Raw genomic sequence first — 18930 nt, forward strand, 5'->3', positions numbered from 1 at the left:
TTTAATCTACAGCTCATAACCAATAGATTGTGGTCGGAGTCCACATCTGCCCCTGGAAATGTCTTACAATTTAAAACCTGGTTCCTAAATCTCTGTCTTACCATAATATAATCTATCTGATACCTTTTAGTATCTCCAGGGTTCTTCCATGTATACAACCTTCTATCATGATTCTTCACCACATGGCCTGCACAATCTGTGAAAACTCTGAAAAATGTGGAGGTCAAGCCCAGATGTGGAGACTGGATATAAATTAACCAAAATATGTGGTTTAAGATGATGAAAAAGAGGGGAAACCACCATGATAGACATCTTATAGGCCAGATGGGTTGTCCACAGGGAATTACTCATAGAGAATAAATTGGAGAGAAGGTACAGTCTGAATAAAAATGCAGTACAGGCAAGCTAGAAGTACTGCAATGGCTCATGATGAACACACTCGTGAAAGAGTTGCGAGCCCTTGGGGGAAGCTGCGGAGGGAGAAACTATAGGATAAGACAGAGATTGGAATATAGCCAACAATTATTGAAGAAAAAGAATAAATGAGGAAATTAGGGAGATCGTGGGTATAAGTCAATCAGTAAGGCAAAGAATTGAGAAAAGAGCTCTTCAGTAGTACTGTGATGTGGTGTGGTGTGAATGAAGCAAGGGTGATGGCCAAAAAGAATCTGGAATGGTTACTGCTGGGAAGCAGGAAGCAGGGATGGCCAAGAAAAAATTGAAAAGCACAAATCATTGAAATGAGGAAGAGGTTTGAAAGAGGATGTTGCAATCATCATGAGTCTTGGTGAGTGGGAATACAGGGCAACTGATGAAGAGCAGAAGAGCCCTTCAAAGTAAAAGTAACAGTAAAAGCAATTATACTATTGAAGACATAAGATGCAAGTGGTATTCCGAGATGAAGAGTTTGGAACTGAATTCATGGGAGGCAGTCTCAAACCTGTCAGAACACTAAAAAAAAACCTTGAAGAAAGTTTTTAGTGAACTAGTAACTGTTTCAAATTCCATTAATGATTATTTCTTTCATTTGGGCATATAGTTCTTTACACTGGGTACATATACAATACACTCCTGTTAAGAACACCCATAGTATACTGGTACTGTAAAGAAACTTCTAAAGAAATAGAGATTACTGCATAACTGGTATAAAACAAAGGTTAGAGTTATAAATAGAGATATGCTGAATGGAATGTGTTTGGCTGTCAAGAGAGCAATGCGTGATGCCTTCAATGACAACTGCAGGAGAATGTCAAATAATATTTTACAAAACCCAAAGAAATTCATGATATTATGTAAAGGCTGTTAGTGGCACCAAAGTTAGTGTCCAGTCCCTAGTGAATGAGACAAGAACTGAAATTGAGGGTAGCAAAGCAAAAGCTGAAATGCTTAATTCTGTTTTCAAATGTTTCGTTACAAAGGAAAACATAGAAGAAATGCCCAGTTTACCACTGAAAAGATGAATGAAGAAACTATTAGCGTCAGTGGTGTTGAGAAACAACTGAAATCATAAAAACTATAATGATTGGAGCAGAAGAAATGAATTAAAATTTGTGCTGTGGCCAGGCTCAAACCCAGGTTCGAGTCCCAGCCGCAGCACAAATTTTAATTCATTTCTTCTGCTTCAATCATTATCATATATAAAGAAGAGACTTAAATGTCTCAGGGAAAAAATATAACTATAAGATCTATAAAATCATTAAAACTGAACAAAGGTCCAGGGCCCAATGGAATCCCTCTCAGATTCTATACTGAAATTGTGGCAGAGTTAGCCCCCCTCTTCTAACATAATCCAGCACCTGAGTTACCCCCTCTTTTAACTATAATCTGTCATAGAATCCTAGAACAAAAAACTGTGCACAGCTCTTGGAGAAAGCACAGGTCACACCTATCTGCAAGAAGAGTAGCAGAAGTAATCCACAAAACTACCACCCAATACCCTGGACATGGATTTGTTGTAGAATCTTAGAACATATTCTATGCTCAAACATAATGAGGTGTCTTTAACTGAATGACCTCCTCAATGTCAACTAGGGTGGATTCCGAAAACATAGATCAAGTTAAATCCAACTAGCACTTTTCTCACACGACATACTGAAAGCTTTGGATCACAGGAGTCAGGTAGATGCTGTATTTCTTGATTTCCGAAAAGCATTTGACTCAGTACCACATCTACACTTATTGTCAAATGTATGTTCATATGGGGTATCAAGCGCAATTTGTGACCAGACTGAGGACTTTTAGGTAGGGAGGATGCAGCATGTTATCTTGGTTGGAGAGTCATCATCAGACATACAAGTAACTCCAGGTGTGCCCCAAGAAAGTCTGTTGGGACCTTTGGTGCTACTGTTGTGTGTTAATGACCTTGCAAACAATATTAATAGTAACCTCAAACTTCTAGCAGTTACCTATAATGAATCTGAAAGAAGGTGCATAAATATTCAATTAAATATTGGAAAGATTTCAAAGTGGTGCAAAGATTGGCAACTTGCATTAAATGACCAAAAATGTAAAATTGTGCACTTCACAAATTGAAAAAAAAAAAGTACTATCCTTAGACTGTAATACCAATGACTAACTGTTGGAATCAGCCAACTTGCACATATATCTGGGTGTAACAGTTTGTAGGGATATTAAATGGAATGATCAGATATGCTCAGTTGTGGGTAAAGCAGGTGGTAGACTTTGGTTTATTACTAAAATACTGGGAAGTGCAATTAGTCTACAAAGAAGAGTGCTTGCAAATCACTCATGTGATTGGTTCTAGAATATTGCTCAAGTGTGTGGGACCAGTACCAAATAGATCTAACAGGGGATATTGAATGTACACAGAGAAGGGCAGCATGAATGGTCACAGGTTTGTTTGATTTGTGGGAGAGTGCCACAGAGTTACTGAAGAAACTGAAGTGGAAGGCTCTTGAAGAAAGACAAACTATTCCAAGAAAGTCTATTAACAAAGTTTCAAGAATGGGCTTTAAATGATGACTCTAGGTATATGTGACAATTCCCTACTTATTGCTCATGTAGGGATTGTGAGGATAAGATTGGAATAATTACTGCGTCCACAGAGGCATTCAAACAATCATTCTTTTTATGTTCCATACATGAATGGAATGAGAAGAAACCCTCATAACTGTTACAACACAACGTACCCTCTGCTATGCATCTCACAGTGGTTTGGGGAGGATAGATATAGATACAGCAGTAGTTATTGGTGTATTACACAAATGAAAAGTTCTCAAACTGGCACAGAGATGGCTGTAACAACATTGACATATTGTTTTCCATATTGTAGCGCATGTTTCACAGCAGTTCAAGAGCTAACACAAACTGGTAGAAACCTGAGAACGGTTTTGAAGGTTTTCAACTCAATGGCTGCAAAATAGTTTATGCCCTCTCATTTGCAAATTCAAGGTCTATTTCATGATAAGTCTTGTTAGAAACATAAAAAAACTTCAACATTTCCTATTGTACATATAATTCTACATTGCAGAAAAGTTCCCAAAGCATATTATAATGTTTATGCACTTAACATTTAGATTCATCCCCTGTATGCATGTGTATTTTTCATAGTAAGTGCATTAATACTTAAATATTATATTCTTCTGTCAGAGAATCCACCTAACAGATACATATTTAAGTATTCAATAGGTCAACACTATTTACTTAATTGAACAGTGTGTTGTATTTTAATAACCTCAAGAAGACAAAGTAATAATTATCCATATCCGTGGATATATTCACAATATGGGCCTACAGAACACAAAATAAGTGTATTTGAAAGCTTTACCTATGCTTATTTTGTTCAATTGGATACACAGGAATAGTGATCTATCACACTTTGTTTACCAATTTGAACCACTGATAAGACATTGGTCCTTCACTTTAAGACAAAAACAGCAATCAAAGCAGTTTGTGGAGGCAAGTGGCACAGCCTCAAAAAGTTGGAGATCTATTTCACACAGCAGAAAGTTTAGGAACAGCATTTTCTGGTTTCCAAGAGAGATTATTGTTATTAGCCTGCAAATTAAATATACTGTACCAGTATTCCAAAGCAAATAGTGAAACTGGTTTGTAAATTTAGATAAATCTTTAATGCACCTGGCCTCATAGTGATTTGGATGTGGGGAATTCAGGGTTTTAAAGTAGAAATTCTTGAAACAGCCACCATTGTCATAACATTTGGTACACCATAACATTTGATACACCAGTTTCCAGATTTCCACAGGTTCACAAATTTGATGACTGAAAATGTTTTGAGTCTAATGAACAGATTATTTCAGCTGTAGACAGGTGTAAGTGCAGATATTTTTATATGTGGTACCTTAATATGTATCCACATCAGTGTGTTTGTGGGAAAACTATTTGACACAGAGAAAAAACAACAAATTTAATGACCTGACGTTTCCTGCACGATTGTAGTGCACCATTATGTGGACTATGCCTGTCATTACAGATCCACTGTTTTGCATCCACATGTCCACATTTCAACACCTGACCTGCTGTCCAGAAGAAAACAAATGTTAATGGTTTGCTCTTGCCCCAAGTACTTGGAAGAACTAACCAACCTAAAAATATATGACTTGTAATGGCTGTAATTATTAGTCTGCAAGTAATGTAAGTGCTTATGTAGTATTGTTCAGTACACTCCTCAGTCATCAATAAAAATATCTGTACTTTTAACCATTACACCCTGTACTTTAGATGCTAAAGAATTACCAGACAGAAAGAGAACCTCATCACTGGACTACATCATCTTTCTAGAAAGATGCTGCCTCAAAAACAAAGCTCTTCTATGACCTAAGTAACAGTCGTTCCCTACTGTGACTCTTGCATGCTATTAGGTAGCCACTGCTGGTCCTTGTTGTGTGAAGTCATGATGAAAGCAGCAGATTGGTATTTGTACGTACAGTGGGCAGTTCTGCCTTGAGGTACAGCTCAGCGACAACCTTCACAGGTGGCTTATCGGGGGCTGGCAACTGTAATAGTGCTGTCCAGTAGCCGGCTACACCCTGCTCATAACGGAAGGCATCTGGGCACGGAGAGTCGGGCACCTCCAAAGTCACTGCCATCACGACCAAACCCAGCATGCACAGCCTGGCAACACGAGCAACAGTCGTTATGACAGGTCATAGTACAGAACGGCATATTTCATACACCATCACATTTTGACAATCACATCCTTTCAGCAGTGCAATAAAGTATTGTAAACCAACAGCTAGAGATAATTGCAGAGCTCAGTTTTAAGACAGATCATTAAACACTGGTGCCTAAAACTGGAAGTAACTTACATATGATGTGTCACTGACAGGTAGCACAGCTTGATGTAATTTTGACCATACATTTAAAGGACTGCTACAGTACAGTACAGTACAGTACAGTACAGTACAGAAGGTAACAAAGAAACACGCAGTGGGACAAACAAAAATGACACACTTTTATTCAGAGACAATAATTCACTGAAGTCATCATGATTTATGATGATTCCCTGCACATTACAAAAGATGGGACATGGTTCTTCATAGGGTGCATCACCACCATGGATAGCAATGAATGCTCTGTAATGTGCTCCCAAATAGGTTGGTAAATAGTTCTTGCGATATGGCATTCTATTCCTCCATCAGCACTGTTGACAACTACTGGATGATTGTTCGTGTGTGTGAACATCTCCCCAACTCATCCCACAAATGTTTAATGATAGTTAAGTCAGGGAACGGGTAGCCCAGTCCGTTCACCAAATATCGTCTGAGACCAGGAGTTCCTCTACCTGTGCAGTTCGATGTGTTCATACATTGTCATTCATAAAAATGAAACCAGGACCAAATGTACTCCTGAAAAGATGCACTTGGGGGAAGGAGTATAGTGTCATAATAATTTTGATCAGTGAGTGTACCATGTTCAAAGGTTTGGAGGTCGGTAATATCATGCAACATTATGCCTCATCACATCATAACACTTGGACTATGAAAACAATCATGTTCAAAATAGTCCTGGATGGATTAAGTGTTCCCACCTCTTGCAATATGAAGCTACATCCACTATCACCAAATATCATCGATTGCAGGTGTTATGATGTGGGGAAGCATAATGTTGCTCCAGGTGTCCAACAACTGACTGCATAGAGTCAACTGAAGGTATGGTTCAGGTACTTCCATCTGCTAAGTCAGCACCCTGGTAGCCAATTTGAGCAGTCGGTGAGTGTGTGTGTCTCCTGAGATCCTAATGTGACCTGGAATCCAGACAAAAATGACCCATCATTCAACTCGATGGAGGTCAGAAAGGAGATCCTGCAAAGTCAAGAGTAGTGCTGAAGCCTACTAAGGGAGAGGGAGTCACTACCAATTAGGAATGACTCACCAGTGCAAGAACAAACGTGACTGAAGGCTTGAGTGCCACCAATTCTGCAGTGAATGCACTGCACCTCTTGGCAGAAGCAGTGTCCACTGCACCTTGCATGTGTTTAGGTAAAACTAGTTCATCTATTGACAGTACAGCCTCATCAGTGAATCCAACTTGCAAACCTAGAAATGCATCAAGGATGACCAGGAAAAGGCAGTGAAAAACCTAGGGATCAACAAAATCTTTCAGTCCAAAGGATAGATCGAGACAGAACCAAGGATGGGGTGCACATCTTGGGGATGTACAGATAAGAGGCGATAGTAGGGGGAAGATGGGCTTCAGAGCTGAGTCACTGTACATAAACTAACATCATGACTCCAGTCCTGAGCCTCTATTATGCAAGTTCTCCCCTGAGCAGTAAATGTGTATCGCATAGTTAAGCAGCTGTTGTTGACACCTGATCTTTAGTGGAGGGATCCCAGCCTTCATGAGTAGGTTGTTTATGAAGCTGGTCCAAAAGGCACTTGTAGGTTGGACCCCAAAATGACATATTTGGTCCAGCATCTACAATGCTGAAGGTGATGCTGAGTCATATACCAGACTCCCATAACAATGACAGGACCAGATCAGAGCTTTGTAAAGTCGCAAAAATGTACATTGGTCTGCAACCCGGCTGATGTTAAGATTTCACCAGCACATTCGCTGAAGTTGGCAAAGATGGGGAAGCCATGTCAATTGGGCATCAAAGACCAGTCCCAAAGAATGATAAGATTCTATCACATCGAGCAACTGGTTGTTGAAGTAGAGTATTGTTTGTGGATGAGCAGTGCATTGATGACAGAAGTGTGTGATACATGTCTTGGTGGCTGGAAACTGGAAGCCATGGTTGAGAGCCCAGGACTATCTTTCATATGGCATCCTGAAGTCATCGCTCACCAATAGTCACAGTGGAGGAGCATAAGCAAAAATCGTCAGCACACAAGGAAGGTGACATATTAGATCCAACAGCTGTGGCTAGTCAATTGACAGCCAACAGAAAAAGGTGGACACTCAATACAGAGTCCTGCAGGGCCACACAATTGTATATAGTGGGTACTGCAGGAAGTACCAATTTGAACCTCTAAGGTATAGTGTGACAAGAAAGTACCAGACAAAAATCAGAAGTGGGCCCAAAGAGCACACTCATGTTTGGTAATGAAGATGTGAAAATGCCATGTACTTTCACAAGCTTTTTGCAGGTTGAAGAAGACAGTGATAAAATATTTTCACTAGGCAAAAGCTGATTGGATGGCAGACTTGAGATAGGCCTAACTGTCAGCAGCAGAATGGTCTTCGCGAAAGCCAGCCTGGGACAGAGCCAAAAGCCCTGAGTCTCAAGGTACCAACACTGCTATTGGCTCACCATATATTTGCACAACTTGCAGAGAACACTGGTGAGACTAACTGAGCAGTAGCTGTCCACCATAAAAAGCTCACTTTCACTCCAGATACTGTTGAAAATGCAAGGATATGACATTGGCAATCCACTGATTAGGTGTTTGACCACTTGGCTGTGAATGTAGTTACCATGTTACAGCAAAGGGCTAGGGCAAAGAGAATTTCCCATTCACTGAAATGAACATATGGCTCCAGGTGATGTGCAGTGAAAGGTAAGTGAATTTTAGCATTTTATTAGGGTTTTTTTTTTTTTTTTTTTTTTTTTTGTGGTTTTCGGGCGCACAACTTCAATGGTCATTAGCGCCCTGACTACTCTAAGAATGCACTGCGAGGCACAAGTTGACAACAACAACTAAAAGGGAAAACACAATAAAAGACAGACTGACAGGAATAGGATTAAAAAACATCATCAAATGTCCTTAGCGAGGTTTGTCAAATTGATAAAACAAAGAACACGAGCAGCTGCTCGTGGGTCATCCGCTAAAATGGCATCTAAAGTAGTAGGCAGGTTAAGATCGAGGCGCAGTGTTTTAAGATCGGGACAGGACATTAAAATGTGACGAACCGTCAGCAAGTGCCCACATGGGCAGAACGGCGCCGGCGCAGCCGTCAGCAGATGGCGATGGCTGAACCGGCAGTGTCCAATTCTTAACCTTGCTAAAACGACCTCCTCCCGCCGAGAAGGGCGTGAGGAGGACGTCCAAGCCACGGGAAGAGGTTTTAAGGCCCGAAGCTTGTTGTCGGTAAGTGCAGCCCAATCGGCATGCCACAGCGACACAACGCGCCGACAAATGACCCTGCTAAAATTGGACGAAGGGACACAACAAGAAGCTGTCCGAGGCTGGAGGACCGCAGCCTTGGCCGCGGCATCTGCAGCTTCGTTCCCAGGGATACCGACATGGCCAGGAACCCACATAAAGCTAACCGGCGTACCGACGTCCACCAGCTGCTGAAGAGAGCGTTGGATCCGGTGTACGAAAGGGTGAACCGGGTACGGATCACTGAGGCTCTGGATGGCGCTCAGGGAATCTGAGCAGATGACATAAGCAGAATGTCGGTGGCGGCAGATGTACAGAACAGCCTGGTAGAGGGCAAAGAGCTCAGCTGTGAAGACCGAACAATGGCCATGGAGCCGGTATTGGAAACTTTGTGCCCCGACAATAAAGGAACACCCGACCCCGTCATTGGTCTTAGAGCCATCTGTATAAATGAAAGTCATGTTGTTGAACTTCGAACGAAGTTCCAAAAAACGGGAGTGGTAGACCGAACCGGGGGTGACCTCTTTTGGGAGTGAGCTGAGGTCGAGGTGAACGCGGACCTGAGCCTGGAGCCAAGGTGGCGTGCGGCTCTCGCCCACTCGAAAGGTTGCAGGGAGTGAAAAATGAAGGTGTTGAAGGAGGCGACGAAAGCGAACTCCAGGGGGTAGCAAGGCAGAGACATACAACCCGTAGTGAAGGTCAAGAGAGTCGTCAAAAAAGGAACGATAAGAAGGATGGTCGGGCATTGACAGGAGCCGACAGGCATACCGACAAAGCAGTATATCGCGCCGGTAGGTGAGTGGCAGTTCGCCAGCGTCAGCATGAAGACTCTCTACGGGACTGGTATAAAATGCTCCGATCGCAAGTCGTAAACCCCGATGTTGTATGGAGTTGAGGCGGCGTAAGATGGATGGCCGTGCAGAGGAGTATACGAAGCTCCCATAATCCAGCTTGGAGCGGACGATCGACCGATATAGACGAAGTAGGACGGTTCGATCCGCTCCCCACGACATACCACTGAGAACACGGAGGACATTTAAAGAACGGGTACAACGGGCGGCCAAATATGACACATGTGGAGACCAGCTAAGTTTCCTGTCAAAGGTAAGGCCTAAAAATTTGATTGTCTCCACGAGTGGGAGAGCAACGGGACCGAGTCGTAAGGACGGTGGGAGAAACTCTTTGTAGCGCCAGAAGTTAATACAGACCGTCTTCTCGGCAGAAAAACAGAAGCCATTGGCGACACTCCAGGAGTAAAGACAGTCAAGAGAACGCTGAAGACAGCGCTCCAAGACACGTGGACACTGCGCGCTGCAATAGATGGTAAAATCGTCCACGAAAAGGGAGCCTGATACATCAGCTGGGAGGCAATCCATTATTGGATTGATCGCGATGGCGAAGAGAGCGACGCTCAAAACTGAGCCCTGTGGCACCCCATTCTCCTGGCGGAAGGTGTCGGACAGGACAGAACCCACACGTACCCGAAACTGTCGATCCATTAAAAAGGAACGAATAAAAAGAGGGAGGCGACCGCGAAAGCCCCACGTATGCATGGTGCGGAGAATGCCCGCCCTCCAACAGGTGTCGTAAGCCTTCTCCAAATCAAAGAACACAGCCGCGGTCGGGCGCTTCCGCAAGAAGTTATTCATGATGAAGGTCGACAAGGTAACCAGATGGTCGACAGCAGAGCGGCGCCTTCGAAATCCACATTGTACATTGGTAAGTAGGCGTCGAGACTCGAGCAGCCAAACCAATCGAGAGTTAACCATTCGCTCCATCACTTTACAGACACAGCTGGTAAGCGAGATAGGTCGATAACTGGAAGGCAAGTGCTTGTCCTTCCCCGGCTTAGGAATCGGGACAACAATAGACTCGCGTCAGCATGCGGGAACATGTCCCTCAATCCAGATGCGATTGTATGTACGAAGAAGAAAACCTTTACCCGCAGGAGAAAGGTTCTTTAGCATCTGAATATGAATAGAATCAGGCCCTGGAGCGGAGGACCGTGATCGGCCAAGTGCGGTTTCGAGTTCCCGCATGGTGAATGGGGCATTATAACTTTCACAATTCGAGGAGCGGAAGTCACGTGGCCTAGCCTCCTCGGCCTGTTTGCGGGGGAGGAAGGCAGGGTGGTAATGAGCGGAGCTCGAAACCTCGGCGAAAAAGCGGCCGAAGGCATTGGAGACAGCCTCAGGGGCCACAAGGACTTCATTCGCGACCTTCAAGCCAGAAATTGGGGAGTGGACCTTAGTGCCAGATAGCCGGCGCAGGCTACCCCAGACAACAGAAGAAGGAGTAGAACTGTTGAAGGTGCTGGTGAAAGCAGCCCAGCTGGCTTTCTTGCTTCCTGTAATAATACGACGACACTGAGCACGTAATCGTTTATAATTAATACAATTCGCCACTGTAGGGTGGCGTTTAAAGGTGCGTAAAGCACGTCGACGAGCACGTATAGCGTCCCTACATGCTGCGGTCCACCAGGGGACCGGTACGCGACGTGGAGAAGAAGTAGGGTGAGGGATGGAATATTCAGCAGCAGCGAGAATGACTTCCGTGAGGTGTGCGACCTGACGATCGCAGCTTGTGAAGGTTTGATCCTGAAAGGTCGCCCTGGAAGAGAAGAGCCCCCAGTCTGCCTTGGAGATGGTCCAACGAGAGGAGCACGGAGAGGGAGGATGCTGCAGGAGATGGATAACACACGGGAAGTGGTCGCTCGAATATGTATCAGCAAGTGCATACCACTCAAACCGGCGTGCAAGTTGGGGAGTACATATAGAGAGGTCTAAATGGGAATAGGTATGAGATGTGTCCGAAAGAAAAGTAGGGGCGCCAGTATTGAGGCAGACAAGATTGAGCTGGTTGAAAAGGTCTGCTAACAAGGAGCCCCTCGGGCAGGATGCTGGAGAGCCCCAAAGAGGATGGTGGGCATTGAAGTCTCCAGTTAACAAAAATGGTGCAGGTAGCTGAGCAATAAGTTGCGTCATGTCTGCCCGGGTAACGGCAGATGACGATGGAGTGTAAACGGTACAAAAGGAAAACGTAAAAGTGGGGAGAGTAATGCGGATGGCAACTGCCTGCAGGCCGGTGTGCAACGTGATGGGATCGTAGTAAATATCATCCCGGACCAGCAACATAACCCCTCCATGAGCTGGGATACCTACCACAGGGGGTAGGTCAAAACGCACAGAGGTGTAGTGTGCCAAGGCAATGTGATCGCATGGGCGTAGCTTCGTTTCCTGGAGGGCTACGACGAGCGGACGATGCGAGCGGAGCAGCAACTTCAAGTCCTCTCGGTTGGAGCGAATGCTGCGAATATTCCAGTTAAAAAGTGCCATCGTAAGAAAAGGAAGATGAGAGAAGGGGTCACCTCGAAGGCCGCTTAGGGCCTGGCTTCGAGCGAGCACTGCCGCCGCTAGCAGGAGGCGGACAGTCATCGTCCATGGGGTCTATAGGGTCATCGGCCATCTCAGGAGGATGGCCGGGAGGGGGAGCTTTCTCCGCCGGTGAACGGCCAGATGTTCGGCTACCAGCGGTGCGGCCAGGCGAAACGGATGACGGCCTGGGGCGGCAACCGCTGGGTGGCGCAGGAGAAGAAAGGCGCCGCGGCGGAGAAGGAGAACTGTGCTTCCTATGCGCCTTTTTAGAAGGACGTTTGGTGGAAGTACCGGTCGAAGGCTGGGAGGTCGAGGGACGGAGGAAGTCTGCACGGGATGGTTCCTTCTTGAAGGCCCGTGCATCTGACTTCGGGGTCTTCGACTGAGCAGAAGCTGAGGAAGTGGCTGGTGTCTGTGGGGTGATGGGAGGAAGAGGAGACGTCGACCGCGCGACCTTAGCACTGGCCGAACGGACGACCGTGGTGCTGAAGGTCAGATCGCATGTCTGGGTTGCTACCTCCCGGGTAGTCCGAGGAGAGGCGAGGACAGTGCTGTATTTCCCCGCTGGGAGCAGCGTGGGCTTCCTACTAGCCAATAGCTTGCGAGCAGCCGAGGTGGACACTTTCTCTTTGACTCGAATTTCCTGGATACAGCGTTCTTCCTTATAGACAGGACAGTCGCGGGAGGATGCGGCATGGTCACCCTGACAGTTCACACAACGAGGAGACGGAGGTGGACAGTCACCCTCATGGGCATCCCTGCCACAAGTGACACATTTAGCCGCATTGGAACAAGACTGTCGAGTGTGATTGAAACGCTGACACTGGTAGCAGCGCGTAGGTGTCGGGACATAGGGGCGAACAGAAATAACCTCGTAGCCCGCCTTGATGCGCGATGGCAGCTTAACACTATCGAAGGTTAAGAAAAGTGTCCGGGTCGGTACAAGGTCATTGTTGACCTTTTTCATGACCCGATGGACAGCCGTCACGCCCTGCTCAGCGAGGAAAGATTGAAGCTCCTCGTCAGTCAATCCGTCGAGAGAGCTACTATAGACTACACCACGAGACGAATTCAAAGTGCGGTGGGCCTCCACCCGGACAGGGAACGTGTACAAGAGTGTGGCCCGAAGCAGTTTTTGTGCCTGAAAGGCACTCTCAGTTTCTAGTAATAAGGTACCGTTACGCAACCTGGTACAAGATTTGACAGATCCGGCTATGGCATCTACGCCCTTCTGGATAACGAAAGGGTTGACAGAGGAAAAATCCTTTCCGTCCTCAGATCGAGAAACTACGAGGAACTGTGGGGCAGGCGGTAGTATTTTTGTCACTGTTGGCTGGTCACGTTTCCGTTTGTGGGTCGAAGTCGAAAGCGATGGAGTAGAATCCATTGCGGAGGAATCCCCCATGATTGCCAGCGTCTCTGATGGCGCGCTCCTTCCTTGTGGGGACCCTCTCAGAGGGCACTCCCGCCTTAGGTGAATGTTTACACCTCAGGTCACACCTCCCGAGAAACAGACGGAGGGACCAATCGGCATGGTCAGAAGGTATCAGCTCAGGCAATCACCCCTCCCCGGGCCTGGCCTTTACCAGGGGGTACGCGCGTGCCTTACATGTCTACCCAGGGCGGGGACTTACGCGTTACCCCGTCACCGGCTACGCGTGCGAACGCGTGGGTCGGCCTTCAGACACGCACAGGGAGGAAGGAAGAAGAGGAAAAAGAAGAGAGAGGGAGAAAGAGGACAGACTGTCTCAAACGCCGAGGCGGAGACCAGAGAAGGCAAGGAGAAGAAGGCAATGAGAAAGCAAGGAGAAGGACGCAAGGAGAAGGCAAGGAGAAGAAGACAATGAGAAGGCAAGGAGAAAAAGGCAATGAGAAGGCAAGGAGGAGTCAAGGGAAAGAGTAAGGAAGACAGTGAAGTGGAGAAGAGCAAAGAAAGGAACCAACAAAAGGAAGGAAGAAACGAGAAGTGAAAAACCAAAGAGACCACGATTATAGGTCGTGAAACCGTCCGTCTCCGGACGCAGGCGCTAACTACCCCCGTGAGGGGGATGGACTCCTTTTAGTCGCCTCTTACGACAGGCAGGAATACCTCGGGCCTATTCTAATCCCCGGACCCGCAGGGGGGATTTTATTAGGTGATGGACCCTGGCAGTGAGCCATTTAAAGGCAATGAGGTGCTCTATCGATGGATGTTGCCTATGGCTTTGGAAAGCCCATTTTCGACATCTGAAGTCCACCAGATACTGCCATTTGACGGGGGGTGAGGGGCGGGGTGGGGAGGGGGGGTGGGGTGGGGGGGAAGGAATTTCGAGGAAAAGAGGATCACTCAGTCTGCTGTCAACAGAATGGCTGCTATTGTGCTTTTGACAGCTGCATCGAGACTTCCACGTGGCAAGGTGCAGGGAGCGATTGCATCCCAATGGCATTGTTGAGAGCCTGTGTGGAACATTGGGCAAGTGATGCTGAGGGAGGGACAGGATGATCAGAAAGTGATCATTGCCACATAGACCATGGACTCACCAATGGAGGGGAGGGTACAAATAGAAAGATCAATGACCGAATAAGATCCATATGCAACAATGAAGTGTGTGAGGGCATCAGTATTTAAGAGACAGAGATGAAGCTCTGCGAGCAAAGTTTCCATAGCTTTATTGCAGCTAGTAGTCATACTTTCACCTCACAAAAGGTTGTGGGCATTAAAGTCATCTAGAATGAGAACAGGCAGGTCGAGCTGAGACATTGTGGTTTGAGACACTTTACTGTTAGGAGGGAGATACACATTAGAAACGACAAAAGCCCGAGACATTCTCACACGAAAATCCACATCCATCAAAGCTGTATTGAGTGTTACATGTTCACTGCAGCCATAGTCCAGAACATACGTGAAAACTCCGTCCAATGCTCTGTCATAGTCAGCTCAATTCGTAAAATAGCCCTGGCAGCTGCAGTGGCAGGAACCAAGTTTCCTGGAGGGCAATGCACAAAGCAGCAGAAACGCATTAGTGACGTTGTAGTTGACCCAAGTGTTTGAAAAACTGATGCAGTTTCACTGGAGTATCATGCTACTGATATCCTGTGAGGGCGTGATGTTACCAAGGAGGAAACTGCTACCACGGTTTCTGAGGAGACAACATCAGTTTGCATTAATTCTGAATCAGGGTCCATCGGGAGCTCTGCACCAGTACATGAGATGGAACATGTCAGATTCGGTAGCACTGTGCTGATATCTGCTTCCAGATCAGCAGAATCCTATGAGTGAGAGGGTGTTGCTCCTCCCGGTGGGGTTACAGGTCAACGTCTCTGGTGGATGGAAAGTCTATGCTCCCAAAGTACAAAAGTGGGTGTGGGTAAAACAATAAGAAGGGGACCCCCAAACATCAGCTGAGTGAGGGACCATTGCTTGAGAGAATGATGTCATAGCCATAGCAAATGCCATTGCCATATATACAGGAGGCAAGTGATCACATTTCTTCTTGGTCTCCTGATACCAGAGTCAAAGAGTCTTGCAGTCTTGCATTTTCTTTTCTCTTTGGAAAATAGTGCAGTCTGGTGAACAAGGGGAATGGTGCTCCCTGCAGTACAGACGCAGGGAGGGGGGAAAGGAAGTGACACCAGAAGTGTTCATGTGCAGCTGACACTCACAATCACAACAGACGGGGGCTGAGGTTACAATGCAAAGACTTTTGCCCGACTCTCTGCATCTGAAGCACTGCATGGGAGGGTCAACATACGATTTCATATTGCATCAGTACACCAGCAACTCCAGTCTCAACTCTAGTGTCTAGTCTCCACTGGACATGATGGGTGAAATGCATACCCTCTCACTCCAAATTGGAATGTAACTCTTCACTGGTCTGTAAAAGGAGGTCATAGTGCAAGATGATTGATACCTTGTACCATACTGAGACTCTAATGTGGGGGCGATAGTTACAGGAATGTCGCCCAGATTGTCACAGGTGACCACTGCCCTCAACTGAGCTGGGGTTCTGTTTTTAATCGGAACTGAACCACTTTTTGTTTTCGAAATCGCTGCTGGAACCACTCCTACAGGTGAATTAACAAAGGACAGTGGCTTTGTGGCCGAAAAGGAATCTCTGTCAATCCTAGAGCAAACGAAGTATTGTGTGGGGTATTTCTCCTATTGTCTATTAGACCTATGTTCCTCCCACAGCATATCCAGGGAAGAAAACATTGTGCGGTCACCTTTTCTCATTGCAGGAATCCTTTCCTTCAGAAGAAACTGCTAGGGCCACACAACAACCGGTGGAAGAAATTTTGAGCCGCTTGATCTGCGAGTCATTCACACTGGCGCCACTTATTCCCAATTGAAGCTCTTTCCATGGGCGCCATCCAGTCACAGTAACTCGGCCAGAGTGTCCAAGCCCCAGCCATCGCAGCATATGCGGGGAGTTTCCAGCTGTGTTGTCAGGGGGGCTACCATGGTGCAGCTATTTGAGGACCCAACCGCCCACAATGGGAGAGCTACTGTGTTCAGTTTTGGGTGTATTACTTTTGCCAGAAAGGAAGTGCGCGAAGACAGAGAGGCACAAATCTTGGAATGTACTCCGTATTTGGCGACCTTCCCCACACGATCTGCAGTTAAGTAAAATTTGGAAGAGGAAAGGTAGGTCATGCCTAGCAATGGGAACCATATAGGGAATGATGAAAAGTTGTAGAAAGTACCAGAGTAGAAATAAAAGCAAGTGTCCAAAATTATAAACCAAATCAAAGCATGATTGGCACCAATAAGACAATGCAATGGAATGGTACAGCCCAAAAAAGAATAATAGAACGACAGACTTTTAGCACATAAAGGGAAGAAGTGTTGCAAAGGACTGGGACCTACGCTGGCCAAGCTCACACTCTGAAGAGATGTGAGCTCCCATGAGGAATTAATAAGGTATATCACTGCTTAGATGTCACATGAAAAATAACATTAATACTTGTTTGCAAAACAATTTTTAAAAAAAATGGTTCAAATGGCTCTGAGCACTATGGGACTTAACTGCTGAGGTCATCAGTCCCCTAGAACTTAGAACTACTTAAACCTAACTAACCTAAGGACATCACACACATCCATGCCCGAGGCAGGATTTGAACCTGCGACCGTTGCGGTCACGCGGTTCCAGACTGTAGCGCCTAGAACCGCTCAGCCACTCCGGCCGGCAAAACAATTTTACACTTGGTCAAAAAAACACTGACCACAAAAAATCGCAACACCAAGAAGGAGTTGTGGGACACAAACGGAAGTTAGCAGCCGTGTTTCTACATCTGAAAGACGATGCCTATCGAAATTTCGCGCCAGTCGCATAAAAAAAAGAGTGGCGTTAGTAGCGCCACTATGAGGATGCAAATCAGGTTTGCTTTACATACGCGCTGTAACGGTCATGAGTGTTAGTTACATTTGAGACCGGACTTGATGAGTTGACGTTAGTCAAGAATGCCTTAAAGGCAACAAAGACGCCATTATTGACAACTCACTGAGTTTGAAAGAGGTCGTGTAATCTGACTGGGAGAAGCTTGATGTTCGTTCTGCAATATTCCTGAGACTGCTGGAAGCGGTGGTCATGGGAATATACGGTCACAAGAAGACCAGGCTCCAGATGGCCACAGGGCACTACCAACAGGGAAGACCATCGTCTTCGATGTGTGGCTCTGGCGCATCATACTGCATCTGCAGCAACAATCTGAGCAGCAGTTGGTACCACAGTGACAGAATGAATTGTTACAAATCTATTGCGTCCAGGACAGCTCCGAGACAGATGTCCTGTAGCGTGCATTCCACTGTCCCCAAACCACCGTCATTTGCGACTTCAGTGGTGTCAAGAGAACTGATTGGAGAACAGGGTGGAGGTCTGTTCTGTTTTTTGATGAAATCTGGATTTGCCTCGATGTCAGCGATAGCTGAGTCTATATCAGGAGGAGGCCAGCTGAGGACCTCCAACCAACCTGTTTGCATGTTAGACACACTGGTCGTAGACCTGGAGTTATGGTCTTGGATGCGATTTTTTATGACAGCAGGAACACTGTCGTGGTTATCCCATGCATCTGACTGCCAATTTGTACACCATTCTGGCGATTCGATCTGTTCTGCTGCCATTCATGAGTAGTATTCCATGGGATGTTTTCGAACAGGATAACCCTCGCCCTACCGGTGTTGTAACCCAACATGCTGATTTAGCCTGCCCTGTCACCAGATCTTTCTCCAATCAAGCACATATGGGACATCATTGGATGGGGACTCCAGAGCTAGCTACAACTAGCATTAACCATCCTTGTATTGACCGACCAAGTGCAATGGGCATGGAGCTCCATCCCACAAACTGAATCCAGCACTTTCACAGCACAACGCAGGGATGCTTGCATGTTTGCATTCAGCATTATGGTGGTCACACCAGGTCGGTTGGGTTGTTTTGGGGGAGGAGACCAAACAGTGAGGTCATCGGTCTCATAGGATTAAAGGAAGGATGGGACAGGAAGTCGGCCATGCCCTATCGAAGGAACCATCCCGGCATTTGCCTGAAGCGATTTAGGGAAATCACGGAAAACCTGAATCAGGACGGCCGGACGCGAGATTGAACCATCGTCACACCGGTTATTAATGTAACAGCATTTCACCTCGCACATTGGCCTGTGACCTTGCAATGTTAATCATTTAAATATGTTACCTAGACAAAAGTATTTCCAAAATTTCATTATTCTACATTAATTATTTTTTGGTGTTGCATTTTTCTTTAACTGTATTTTTGCCCAGTAGCAATGCATAAGTTTTACAGCAGTCTTGTGGCTACACAACGGTTTTTGCAGGAATATAGTCTTCCAACTTGTAAGGTCAGATCGCATTCAGTACATACATAATACTAAGTAGAAGTTTGAAATTCGGCTCATATGTCTCCAAAACCTTCGTCTGTAATGATGCAAAAGCACAGTGCCCTGCGACACCACCCTCGGATGACTCTTCAAACAAACATCTGACACACGCACGCACGCAGCTGCTACGTTAATGTGTGTTGTAAGGAGGGTTA

At 45.9% G+C, this 18930-nt stretch overlaps 1 protein-coding gene across 1 annotated transcript in view; it reads right to left on the minus strand.

Annotated features, from left to right (window-relative positions):
- Positions 1-5069, minus strand: part of LOC126204054 (serine protease gd-like) — a 145106-nt gene extending 140037 nt beyond the window's left edge. Inside the window, exon 1 of the mRNA XM_049938477.1 lies at positions 4908-5069. Within this exon, the coding sequence (XP_049794434.1) occupies positions 4908-5069 (162 nt within the window). The remainder of the gene's footprint in view (positions 1-4907) is intronic.
- Between the last annotated feature and the right edge of the window lie 13861 nt (positions 5070-18930).

The sequence above is a fragment of the Schistocerca nitens genome, chromosome 9, assembly GCF_023898315.1.
Source record: "Schistocerca nitens isolate TAMUIC-IGC-003100 chromosome 9, iqSchNite1.1, whole genome shotgun sequence".
In the NCBI taxonomy this organism is placed as follows: Eukaryota; Metazoa; Arthropoda; class Insecta; order Orthoptera; family Acrididae; genus Schistocerca; species Schistocerca nitens.